Source organism: Harpia harpyja, chromosome Z, assembly GCF_026419915.1.
Source record: "Harpia harpyja isolate bHarHar1 chromosome Z, bHarHar1 primary haplotype, whole genome shotgun sequence".
In the NCBI taxonomy this organism is placed as follows: Eukaryota; Metazoa; Chordata; class Aves; order Accipitriformes; family Accipitridae; genus Harpia; species Harpia harpyja.
This window is the reverse complement of record NC_068969.1, coordinates 78,835,146-78,848,382: the sequence shown is the minus strand read 5'-3', so window position 1 is coordinate 78,848,382 and position 13,237 is coordinate 78,835,146. Positions and strand designations below refer to the sequence as shown.

Here is a 13,237-nt window from a genome sequence, read left to right as displayed (position 1 = left end):
ACGGGCAAAACAGACTCAGCTTGGGGAAGATTAACTCAATTTATTACCAATCAACCAGAGTAGGGTAATGAGAAATAAAACCAAATCTCAAAACACCTTCCCTCCACCCCTCCCTTCTTCCCGGGCACAACTTCACTCCTGAATTCTCTACCAACCCCCCCCCCCCGCCCCGCCAGCAGCGCAGGGGGACGGGGAATGGGGTTTACGGTCAGTTCATCACATGTTATTTCTGCCGCTTCATCCTCCTCAGGAGCAGGATTCATCACACTCTTCCCCTGCTCCAGCATGGGGTCCGTCCCATGGGAGACAGTCCTCCATGAACTGCTCCAACATGGGTCCTTCCCACAGGCTGCAGTTCTTCACGAACTGCTCCAGCATGGGTCCCTTCCACGGCGTGCAGTCCTTCAGGAAGGAGCACACTGCTCCAGCATGGGTCCACCATGGGATCACAAGTCCTGCCAGAAAACCTGCTCCAGTGTGGGCTCCTCTCTCCACAGATCCGCAGGTCCTGCCAGGAGCCTGCTCCAGCACGGGCTTCCCACAGGGTCACAGCCTCCTTCGGGCACCCACCTGCTCTGGCATGGGGTCCTACACGGGCTGCAGGCGGATATCTGCTCCACCGTGGACCTCCATGGGCTGCAAGGGGACAGCCTGCCTCACTATGGTCTTCCCCACAGGCTGCAGGGGAATCTGCTCCGGTGCCTGGAGCACCTCCTCCTCCTCCTTCTTCACCGACCTTGGTGTCTGCAGGGCTGCTTCTCTCACATATTCTCACTCCTCTCTCTGGCTGCTGTTTCTGTCTGTCCCAGCAACTTTTTTCCCTTCCTAAATATATTATCCCAGAAGTGCTACCACTATCGCTGATTGGCTCAGCCTTGGCTGGCGGTGGGTCCGTCTTGGAGCCAGCTGGCACTGGCTCTGTCAGACACAGGGGAAGCTTCCAGCAGCTTCTTACAGAAGCCACCCCTGTAATCCCCCACCACTACCAAAACCTTGCCACACAAAGCCAATACAGGTATATAGCTTAAAAGTCTAAATGTATGTATATCCATTCATAATTTAGGAAGATGTTTGTGGAGCATACTGCACTCTATGCCAAACTGGTAGTATTACTGTATCTCAGCTTGCTAGTGTGTTAAATAAGGATGATGATTTGTTTGTCCTGTGAGAGCATTACATAAATTCTGCATAATTTCTTGTTTCCAGCTCGCCATCTGAGGAGTTCCTGCAGTTTTCCATTCACTGATGGAAAAGTAGAATTACAGATAAAGCAGATTTCTCAGTTTTTCTCCTGCTAGGAGGGAAAGAAGGGGGAACAGTAAAGAAGAAAAAAAAAACCCAGTTCCCAGTTCTCTTTTTCTTCTCTTATCTTGCCCTGTGTGATAGAAGTAACTTTTTGTCAGGTGACAATCTCTTACAATTGTATATTGTGTTAGCTCTTCCTGTTCATTATGTGAATAAAGTGAGGAATAATTGTGGTTTATTAATGTGAGTAGTAAACTATCTAATATTAGGGTATGACAATGCAATTGTATAGCATGTTCTAGATGAAAACTCAAAGAATCAACCACGACTTTTTTTTTCCTCTGCTTCTGCATTTTCACCTTGTGAAAACGTGTTTCATTATAGAATCCAGGCTATTTTCCCGAGAAGGGTTTGGGTTGGATCTGGCATGGTCCAGTTGGAAAGGTGTGGAAAGCACTTAATTATGAAGAGGAGAGCACAATTTTGAAATTTGTCCTTGTAAGCTTAGCCAAGCAGTAATAAGCTCTATACTTGAGCTCTTTACTGCATGGTCACAGAACTTTTTTCCCCCCTTGTGGTGGGCTTCATTAATGTGTTTAGTTTCTCTCTAGGAGAATATGGGAAATCCTATCAAAATTCCAGAAATACTGCTGTTTTTTGAGTTTTCCTGAATGGTAAATGAAACAACATAGAAAGAAGGAGGTAAAATAACTGTATGTATCTATTTTATGTAGTCCTTGAGTCCTGAGATCAAAAGGCAGGACAAACTACATGTCTCAAGTGTCTTTTGTGACAGCGTGATTCCTCTTGCTTTCTCATGCTAGGCAGTGGCATGGTTGAAATCTATGTACCATCCTGGATGTTTACCTATATACTTGCTTTCAGAGGAGCTAATTTTCTGTTTTTAACATCTTAAAATCACCAGTTTCAGGAAGGCTGGGAACAGCAAATGTAAGATATGGTAGAAGCAAATCATCAAAAGTTTTAAGTGATGCATTAATTATTATTTCTGGTGTTTTGATCATTATGTAAAAAGGAGAACAAAGACACGTGGATGCACAACTTGCCCAAGATTGTGTAGGCGGGTGTGAGGAGGTCCTTAAAGAGAACGCAAGGCTTCTTGAGTGTCAGTTTTGTTCCTGGATTCTTCCTCTCATGGAAAAATGAACTAACATAACTACATACATGACAGTAATGTATTTCTTTTTTGTTAACAGGAATGTGCACGGTTTAGTAAGAACTATTTGGAAACTACTACAAATTCAAGCTATTCAACTGGGAAAAGGTGGAGATGAGGCTGTTTGGAATCTGTATGGAATCAGGTTAGTTTCACATTGGTTTTATTTAGATACCATAATAACTTTTTGTCTGATTTCCAGAAAAAACATAGATTAAGTGCTGATACTGGCTTTCAGTCTGTTTTGTTTTGGTGGTTTGTTTTTTTTTTTTTGTACTGTGGAGGGAATCAAGCACTGGCACAGGTTGCCCACAGAGATTGTGGAATCTCCATCCTTGGAGATACAGAACCTGACTGCATGTGATCCTGGGCAGCCTTCACTAACTGACTCTGAGCACGTGGGTTGGATTAAATGATCTGAGGAGGTCACTTACAACCTAAATGACTCTCTGATTCTGTGATTTTTTTTTTTTTTTTTGGTTGAAAGTTTTAAGGAGTTTTATAGTACAGGGATAAGATTGCCACCATAAGCTCAAAAGGGGCAATGGCAACATGAAAGCTATGTGCAAGAAAGAGCAAATAAATACTGGGACTTGTTCAAATACAGCAGCTGGATGATTGCTAGTAGTCATTTTAATGAATCTTTTATTTTAAGACTGTGGACCACTTCCCTCTCACTTGTTTTTCCTGCTTTATTCCTGTTATTGGAGTAAGGTTCCTGAATGCTTTTGCTATTGCCATGTAAAAATAAATGATTTAAAGATGCATCCAGAGATAGTAATATAAAGCTGCTTGTCAGGCAATAGCAGCCTTCCTAAGGGGACATCTTAGTGACTTCATCCAGCTTTTGAGTAACCATGAGCCAGTGCTGACATTAACAGCCACTATTGTATCTTTTCTGGACATGGTCCCAGCTTGGTAGACATCATGAACATTTTTCAGGTTGCTTTTTATGCAGTTAAGAGGTTTCATTGTAGTAGGCTGTAGCTATAACACTTTAAGGATATAAAAGGCGCTACTTGGAAGACAGGAATTATGTCTTAAGCAAAATGAAATAGTGAAGAAAAGTGAAACAGACTTTTGGAGTGCTGGATGTGCTTGCATTCCTGAAATCCTGTGTGCTTTTGTTTTCCTAGCTATATCAGTTCTTTCTGCAAAGTCCACACTCTTAGAGAACAGTTTTAAATAAAAAGGCAAGTAATGAAGGGTAGTTGGGAAACTTTCTCTTTAGCAGTAAACTGATTTAAAGTCTCCTGGTAGAAGAAGCTAAGTTAAAGCAACTTAATCCAGGCTCCGTGTGAAAAAAGAGGGTAGTAGTATGTGCCTGGAATAAAGAAATAACTTCTCCCCAGTAGGGTGAAGAAAGATTATTACTCCAGCCCCTCCTCCTGCAAGAAAAATTGCTGGTAACATACAAAGAAGGCGAAATTCGATCATTTAGAATGGTTTACAGTAAACTAACAGAGAACTGAAAATAAGCAGCATACTTGTACTTAGTCAATATATTTTTTGTTTTTCCTTTTGCTTCCAGTTAACTTTAACAAAGGGAGATGTCAGATTATTTGACTTAGTTTTGAATATCCAGTAGGTTAAGGCCCTGGGGTTTTGAGATCTGACTTTTGGTTTCCAATGTACAGAAAGGCCTGTCTTTATTCAGTGGCTTGTTACGTAACAATTTTTGTAGTTGTGTACTGTCAAGTGCCATTAAAACTTCATTTCTGAAAGAAATAAAAGAATGTATACAATAACTCATGAACAGTAACCTCCTATTACAGTGTCCATATATTATGCTGTCAACTATGCAAAAGTATTCCATACAAAAATCATTAATGAAGAATCAAAAAACACCAGTATGTTCTCAAGTAGTTTGCTATTGTCATTTCTCTTGGGAAATCTTAAAACCAATATTACAGGGTAATAAATCAATTTGGTTTAGACCACTGTTAATTCTGGACAATAGAATTACATTTATAATACTGCTTCTTGTGATGATGTAGTACCATGAACAGTTCCTGAAAAGAAATAGGAGAAAATAATGTCTTGTAATTTGGGGGGTTTTGTCTGGTTATGTTGTATTGGGTTTGTCTGGGATGGTGTTAGTTTTCCCCACAGCCGCCATCATTGTGCTATGCTTCGTATTTGCAGCTAGAACAGTGTTGATAACACACCAGTGTTTTGGCTACTGCTGAGCAGTGCTGTCTCTCCAGCCCACTCCCACCCCTTTAAAGGCCTGTAAGGTGGGGGTGGCCAAGACTTTGCGAGGGGGCATAGCCAGGACAGCTGACCCAAACTGACCAAAGGGCTATTTCATACCATTATGATGTTGTGCTCAGCAATAAAAGTTAAGACAAAGGAGCTGGGGCTGGCATTCATGATTAAGGCATTTGTCTTCCAAAGCAACTGCTACATGTAGTGAAGCCCTACTTCCCAGGAAGTGGCTGGACATCGCCTGCTGAGGGGAAGTGGAGAATAAATCTTTTTGTTTTCCTTTGCTTTTGCATATGGCCTTTGCTTTTCTTTATTAAATTGCCTTTATCTTGATGCACAAGTTTTTAATCTCATTTTAGAATAGAATCATTGTTTGGAAAAGACCTCTAAGATCATTAAGTCCAACCGTCAACCTAGCATCACCCTGCCCCTTAAACCATGTCCTGAAGTGCCATGTCTACATGTTTTTTGAACACCTCCAGGGATGGTGACTCCACCACTTCCCTGGGCAGCCTCTTCCAATGCCTGACAAACCTTTCAGTAAAGAAATTTCTTCTAATAACCAATCTAAACCTACCCTGGCGCAACTTGAGGCTGTTTCCTCTTGTCCTATCACTAGTTACTTGATAGAAGAGACCAGTACCCACCTCACTACAGCCTCCTTTCAGGTAGTTGTAGAGAGCAGTAAGGTCTCCCCTCAGCCTCCTTTTCTTCAGGCTACACAACCCCAGTCTTTTCAGCTGCTCCTCACAGGACTTGTTCTCTAGACCCTTTGCCAGCTTGGTTGCCCTTCTCTGGACATGCTCCAGCACCTCAATGTCTTTCCTGTAGCAAGGGGCCCAAAACTGAACACAGCACTCAAGGTGTGGCCACACCAGTGCTGAGTACAGGGGGACAGTCACCTCCCTGCTCCTGCTGGCCACACTATTTCTGATACAGGCCAAGATGTCGTTGGCCTTCTTGACCACCTGGGCATACTGCTGGCTCCCATTCAGCCATCTGTCAACCAGCACCCCCAGGTCTTTTTCTGCCGGGCAGCTTTCCCCAAGCCTGTAGCGCTGCATGGGGTTGTTGTGACTGAAGTGCAGGACCTGGCGCTTGGCCTTGTTGAGCCTCATACAGTTGGCCTTGGCCCATCGATCCAGCCTGTCTAGATCCCTCTGTGGAGCCTTCCTGCCGTCGAACAGATGAACGCTCCCACCCAACTTGGTGTCTTCTGCAAACTTACTGAGGGTGTACTCGATCCCCTTGTCCAGATCATTGATAAAGATACTAAACAGAATTGGCCCCAAAACTGAGACCTGGGAAACACCACTTGTGGCCAGTCGCCAACTGGATTTAACTCTGTTCACCACAACTCTCATGGGCTCTCCCCATCCTGCTGAGCAGGTGGAGTGGGAGAGCAGCTTGGTGGGCACCTGACAGCCATCCAAGGTCAACCTACCACATAGGTTTTCTGATTTCATCTGGGGAAGCCTCTGTAGTTTTAATGCTGGGATTCTCCAATCGCATCCTAGCCTGTATCAGGAACAGCGTGGCCAGCAGGAACAGGGAGGTGGTTGTTCCCCTGTACTCGGCACTGGTGAGGCCGCACCTCGAGTACTGTGTTCAGTTTTGGGCCCCTCACTACAGGAAAGACATTGAGCTGCTTGAGCGTGTCCAGAGAAGGGCAACCAAGTTGGTGAGGGGCCTGGAGCACAAGTCTTATGAGGAGCGGCTGAGGGATCTGGGGTTGTTCAGTCTAGAAAAGAGGAGGCTGAGGGGAGACCTTATCGCTCTCTACAACTACCTGAAAGGGGGTTGTAGTGAGGTGGGTGTTGGTCTCTTCTGTCAGGTGTCTGGAGATAGGACAAGAGGAAATGGCCTCAAGTTGAGGCAAGGGAGATTTAGGTTAGATATTAGGAAAAATTTTTTTACTGAGAGGGTTGTCAGGCATTGGAACAGGCTGCCCAGGGAAGTGGTTGAGTCACCATCCCTGGAGGTATTCAAAAAGCGAGTGGACAGGGTACTCCAGGGCATGGTTTAGGGGGCATGGTTAATGGTTGGACTTGATGATCTTGAAGGTCTTTTCCAACCGAAATGATTCTATGATTCTATGATTCTCCACTTTCTGTAAACAAATTAACCTTGGAAAATAGAGAAGGGATTACCTCTGTTACTGTAGAAAGTGGGAAATGTTCCTTTTACCCCTAGTAAGTTGGTAGAAAACTGCCTCATGTATCACTGAATTTTGGGATTCCTGTAAGTATCACTGATGGGGGGTGGTTTTGTTTGCTTGTTTGTTGGTTTTTTTTTTTTCCTAACTAGTACTCCAGTGGTGGATAAATACCAAAACAAATATGCTGGGGTTTTTTTAAGGATGTGTGAAAAAATTTATGTGATTTTTAAATTCACATATGGGATGATCTGCACTTTTTGTTGTGAAGTTAGGACTAGCTGTAGCAGAGACAGAAGTAGTCTGCAAGTTGGTGCCACTGTGGACTGGAACTGAGCGTTCCCAGTGGATTTATTATTTGTTGTCTGTTTCCTGTGCATACTACTGTTGCTGTCCAGTAACCTAAGCTCAAGCTGAATTGAGTGGGAGGGCAGGGAAGAGGGGTTTTTGAGGAGCCCTTGTCAGCATTCTCAGTGCAGGTGGGTTATGACATGCATGTACAGAGCTTTGGCTATAAATTTTTGTTGAAAGCTATTAAGTTTTTTTTAAATGAACTAGTATTTTACATTATTCTTAATGATTCACCATGCATGTTTTTATTGTCTGAAAATTCTGGAGAGCTGCCAACTTTCTGAAATCAGAATTCAGAGCAGGTAGGAAAATGCTTTAAAAATGCATATTTGATGGAGTACAGTGCTATTCTGAAAGAGCCGGGGTCACAGCTGCATATGCAGGAAAGTATGTTCACTGTAGACATTGTTTTCTCATACAGAAAAGGCAATCTGTCACTGAATTTATGGTCTAAATCAGATTGGAGCTCTCTTGTGTTCAGACATGTAACACAAAGGTTGAGATGAACTAAAAGTTAAAAATAATTTTTGTTTTATTGTTACCTCTCACCTAAGATTTATCTTTGTTTCTCTAGATACTTACGTATTTACAGGTGGATAGCTGCTGTGTCTGACGGTGGATTCTGCTTTATGCTGAAGCCACCGGTAATAATTCAGGGTAGTGGCACTGTGATGTCATTTAAAGATGTGTGTTTTACAGTGCTGTGCTAGCAATTCTTACATTAGTGTTGATGATAAATTGCATCTACACACATCATTTTTTCCTGCTGCTAATAGCATTATTGAATGGAACTTTTTGGGGCTGCACATTTTGTTGTTTCATTATTAATCACTGTTCACTATGGAGGTTAACCGATTTCTTTCATCACCCAGTTCAGTGCAGTTAGGTTAGTTTCAGAACAAACAAAATCTGTCATAAAAGGCTTGCTTTTTTTCTGGATAGTAAGCCATTTTAATTTTAGACTTGATGTGTCACATGTGTTGACTTTATGAAAGTTCCACTGATATCAGTATCATAGCAGCACTTGGATGACTGGAGACATACTCTTTTCATTAGGTAAGGTAATTAATTCTGAAAATGTGACAAAGGTATTGAAATAAGCAGCTGCTATAACTCTGTATGTCTCTACAGGCCTATGCACTTTCAAGGTCCTGGCATGGTATCTGAACAGTATTTCTAGCTTGCTGCCTGATAAATGATCCTGTCTTGCTGGATTCAACTGCTAAACAGGCAACAAGTTTTTTGCCTTTTGCATGCTGTCATTTTGAACAGTTGCAATGAGGCAATAACCTTAGCCTTTCTAGTCTTTGTACACAGAGTGTAAAAGACTCTGTAACTTTAGTATGCTTACAGAATCAAGGAAGGTGGACATGTGAAGACCACATATGTAAGTTAAGAAATTTTAGAGAAATGAATGTCGGAAATGCCAACCTTCTAGCCCCAGATGTGAAGGCCAGACTTGTAATATATGCATACTTTGTGCTCTTACTTAGTATGTTTTCTGAACATGGCTTCAGGTAGCTATCACATCAGCCAGCTTTCTGAAAGTCTCTGTGTCTTCAAATTATTTATTTGCCTGAACAGAAACACCTCTTTGGAAGAAAAATTGTTTGAGGAGCAGAGGGAGAAGCCAGTGTAAAAACAAACAAACAAAACCCCAACTGTCTTCTGAGCCTGATAAATTGTTCTAGTGACTGATTCTTCCTGAGTGAATACATTCTCTTTTTTTTAGTTGGAATTTGCCAGTTTCAGTTACCAACCTCTGATTCTTGTATGCTAGCTTGACATTTCTTGCTGTATGAAATTTCTGTGCTCAGTGAAGGTACCTAGGCTGCAGTGACACTATCCCTTAATCTCATCCTTGTTAGCTTGTGCTTACACAGAAAGATGTGTTTTTCCAGGCCTTCATGAGGCAGCCATGAGAATAAAAACACTTCTCCAGATTTTTAATAACTGACTTGAAAGATGGGAAGAATAGGAGCATAGCATCTGTAGATTGAGGGAAATGATTATGCTTTTTCCTTGGCACTTACCAGATGGTATCTGGAGTACTGTGTTGCTTTTGGGGCCCCCAGTACAAGAAAGAAGTGCTAAACTGGAGCCACTTTGGTGGAGAGTCCCTAGGATGGTTATAGGGCTGGAGCTCATGCTGTTCGCTGGGGGAATTAGGCACGTTTAGGCTGGAGAAGAAACCACTTGGAGGGGACCTAACAGCAGCCTTCCCAAGGACTGAAGAACATATATAATAGACTATTTCAGTTGTAAGGGACCTACATCATTTAGTCTGACTGCCTTACCACTCCAGAGCTGACCAGGTTAAAGCATATTATTGAGGGCATTGTCCAAATGTCCAACACTGACAGCCATGGGGCATCACCACCTCTCTAGGAAGCCTGTTCCAGTGTTTGACCACCCTTCTTGGTAAAGAAATGCTTCCTAATGTCGAGTCTAAACCTCCCCTGATGCAGCTTTGAACCAGTCCCACACGTCCTATCACTGGATGCCAGGGAGAAGAGATCAGCACCTCCCACTCCATGTCGCCTCCTCAGGAAGCTGCAGAGAGCAATGAGGTCGCCCCTCGGCCTCCTTTTCTCCAAACTAGACAAGCCCGAAGTCCTCAGCCACTCCACACAGGACATGCCTTCTGGCCCTTCCACCAGCTTTGTTGCCCTCCTCTGGACGCATTCAAGGACCTTCACATCCTTCTTAAATTGTGGGGCCCAGAGCTGCAGACAGTACTCGAGGTGAGGCCACAACAATGCTAAATACAGCGGGATAATCACCTCTTTTGACCGTCTGCTTATACTGTGTTTGAGGCAACTAAGGATGCGGTTTGCCCTCCTGGCTGCCAGGGCACAGTGCTGCCTCATATTGAGACTGCTGTCAACCAGCACCCCCAGATCCCTTTCTGCAGGGCTGCTCTCCAGCCACTCCTCTCCCAATTTATACTTGTGCCCGGCCTTACTTTGTCCTAGATGCAGAATCCAGCATTTTGACTTGCTAAATTTCATCTCCTTAATCATAGCCCAATGCTCCGATCTTATCCAGATCCCTCTGCAAGTCCTCTTGTCCCTCAAGAGAGTCAGCAGCACCTCCCAGTTTGGTATCATCAGCAAACTTGCTAATGGGGCATTCAACTCCTGCATCCAGATCATTGATAAATACATTGAACCCTATTCTGGCCCTAGAACTGAACCCTGAGGAACACTGCTGGTGACTGGTCACCAGCCAGATGTAGCCCAATTCCCTACAACTCTTTGAGCTCTGCCTTTCAGCCAATTTTTCCACCCAGCGCACCGTGAACCCGCTCATCCCACAGTTGGACAACTTGTCCAGAAGGATGCTGTGAGGGACAGTATCAAAAGCCGTACTAAAATCCAGAAAAAACTACATCCACCGCCTTCCCTTCACCTCCTAGGCGGGTGACCTTACCATAGAAGGATATCAAATTAGTTAAACAGGACTTTCCCTTTGTGAACCTGTGTTGACTGTGCCTGATGACTGCATTATTCTTTAAATGCCTTGCAGTAGTACCCAGTATAATCTTCTCCATCATTTTTCCAGTAACGGGGGTTAGACTAAGAGGTCTGTAGTTTCCTGGGTCTTTCCCCTCTCCCTTTTTGTAGATTGGAATAACGTTGGCTAGCTTCCACTCAGCAGGGACCTCCCCAGACTCCCAAGACCTTTGGTAGATGAAAAAGGAAGGTTACCAAGAATGCAGAGCCTGGTTCTTGGTGGAAGAACAATTGGTGGTGAGCATAAGTTTAAAACCAGGAGTTTTTGACTGTATATAAGGAAAAATGTTTCACAGTGAGCACTGGAGCACATTGCACAGAGAGCTGAGGTAAATTTTCTCTACGCTGAATACAACAGTGAAGTAAGATGGCACCTGCAACTCCGGGAATTATCCCAGTCATAGCCTGCAAAAGACTTTAGCACTGAGACTGAAATCTACTGCGACCCGCATCCCCCACCCCCTGCTTTCTTTTTTCCCCTATACTTATTAGGCAATGGTACTTAACTCTGCTTTCCAGACTGGTTTTTGGCAATTCCAAATAGAATCTCATCTAGTGTTCTGTTTGTTAGAACATGGATCAGTAAGTGTGGAAAACTATATGCTTTTATGCTGCTGAGTGGTTTGGAAGCACAATTTGCTACGTTTTTGTTTTTCCCTTCAGTTTTTGTTCGTGTGTTTTTTCTAAATCCTAAGACAGCATTAGCTTAAAAGCTGTTCAGTTAATTGAGACAGAAAGCTAAATATCTGCTCCTGAAGAGCTTATCCAGCTATTTTATTTTTAATTCTTCTTCCTCGGTATGTTTATGGTCTCATTATCTTAGCATGACATCACCTCCATATTCAACTTGGTTTTTTTTAACAGAGTAAGCTGAAAGCTACTAATTACACTTTTATAAAGATTTAGATACAATATGTTAAATTTCCTCTCTTTTAAGCTACATTAAAGAGGTGCCAGGCATAAGATGTCAGGTTCTGTTGCTAAATTTCCTTCTGTCTTTAGGTACAGTAGCTTTGTAATTTCTCACTGTTCTGTTAGCCTGTATGGGTGGTGATTTTCCTTGGTGTAATTGCTCGGACACTATTTGTGGTTTTTCAGCTTTATTATTGATTTTGTAATTATTTCCACTATTTAGGTTACCTTACTAAGAATGTTTACTTCCTCATATTTATGTATTATGACAAGAAATTAGCATTATTTGCCGTGTTGATGGCAAGTAAATTTTCAAGATAGACAGTTCACATGCATGAAAGTCAGCTGGCCTGTAAACACATGCAAGGAGCTGTAATGTTATGTTGGGGGGATGGGGGGGGTGCTGTTGTCTCTTGTTTCTTTTCTTTTTTTTTTTTTTTTTCAATTCTTAATCACTGTTTTATTTAAAAGGCATAGTTAGTGTCTGAAACTGAGGCATTCTCTCTTGAGATGTACCACTTCAGTTGGTTGGTCTCAGATCATCTAGTGCTGTATAGGTAAAACTGGTGTGTAGCACAGATTTTTTTGGATGTGTGAGCAGGAAAGACGGTTAACCAAACTGAAGGTGGTGGTCTGCAGCATCTGCAGTTCCTAGATTTATGCTGCCCCTCTCTGCGGCTGCCAGTCTTGTGTGGTGTGCGTGCATTTGTTGCCTTTCCGTGTACTTATATAGCCCTGCTCTCTCACATGTGTGTAGCAGTTCTGTGGGAATCAGCAAGACTCTTCTCTTCCAACTTTTCTTTCTTGTTATTAGGAAAGTTGTTTCTGCTCTGAGAGCAGGGAAGTATCTGTTTGTCTGCTGTTAAGCTGTTGGTATCCCAGAGAAGAATTGACACTACTCTGCTTGTAGTTGGCTGAAGCAGGAGAGGAAGCTGGGGGAAATAAGGACACTTAGCAGGCAGGTGGGAGTAATGGTGTCAGTCACAGCAAGGACAGTGGGTAAACCCTGTAAGCAGGTGATGGTGGTAGTGATGAACCTGCCTTCACATCACCAGTTCCTTCCAATTTCCCACCTCTCCAGGAAATTTAATGTTCAGACTCTCATGTTCTGTTTTCCTTTCTTATGCTAACTTACTCTAGTCAAAAAACTTTGGTTTTGCTTCTAACAGAACAAATTATATACTTCAGGCTCCCCACCTGCCCAGCTTTTCCTCCACCTGCTACTGTACAAGGGTAGTCACTGTTTGATGCAAGCGTCGCATCATCTGGGTGGTGTAGATGGCCTTCAGTCACTGAGTTTGGAGGTTCAGAAGGTGTTGGTGATAGATTCATCTGAGAAGAATAGGTGACTACTAGGCCTCAGTAACCTTTTTAAATGCAACCATTATCAGAGGGCTGGCAGTAAAGTGGAGGTCTCTAGGCTGGTGGTGTGGCCAGCCTTTCTCCTTTCCTGCTTCTTTCACTGTCTAAAAAAAGGAAAAACAAGTAAGTTGGAAGCAGATTTAAAATAGCAAGTGGGATGATGGTCACCTCAATTGGTCTCAGGTGCTTAAGTGTGACATGTTTCAAATTTTTCTGTGGGTATTACTTGGAGCCCACTACTAAAGCTTAGTGCTGCTACCAGTGGCTCTAATCAGGCCACACATTTGAGCAGTGATCCTTAGACATTTAAAA

At 43.0% G+C, this 13,237-nt stretch overlaps 1 protein-coding gene across 2 annotated transcripts in view; it reads left to right on the top strand.

The window, feature by feature from the left end:
- FOCAD (focadhesin) overlaps positions 1–13,237 on the top strand; it is a 138,035-nt gene that overhangs the window by 12,904 nt on the left and 111,894 nt on the right. For both annotated transcript variants that reach the window (XM_052778443.1, XM_052778442.1), the window contains exon 6: positions 2,463–2,567. In XM_052778443.1, coding sequence (XP_052634403.1) covers positions 2,463–2,567 — 105 coding nt within the window. The remainder of the gene's footprint in view (positions 1–2,462; positions 2,568–13,237) is intronic.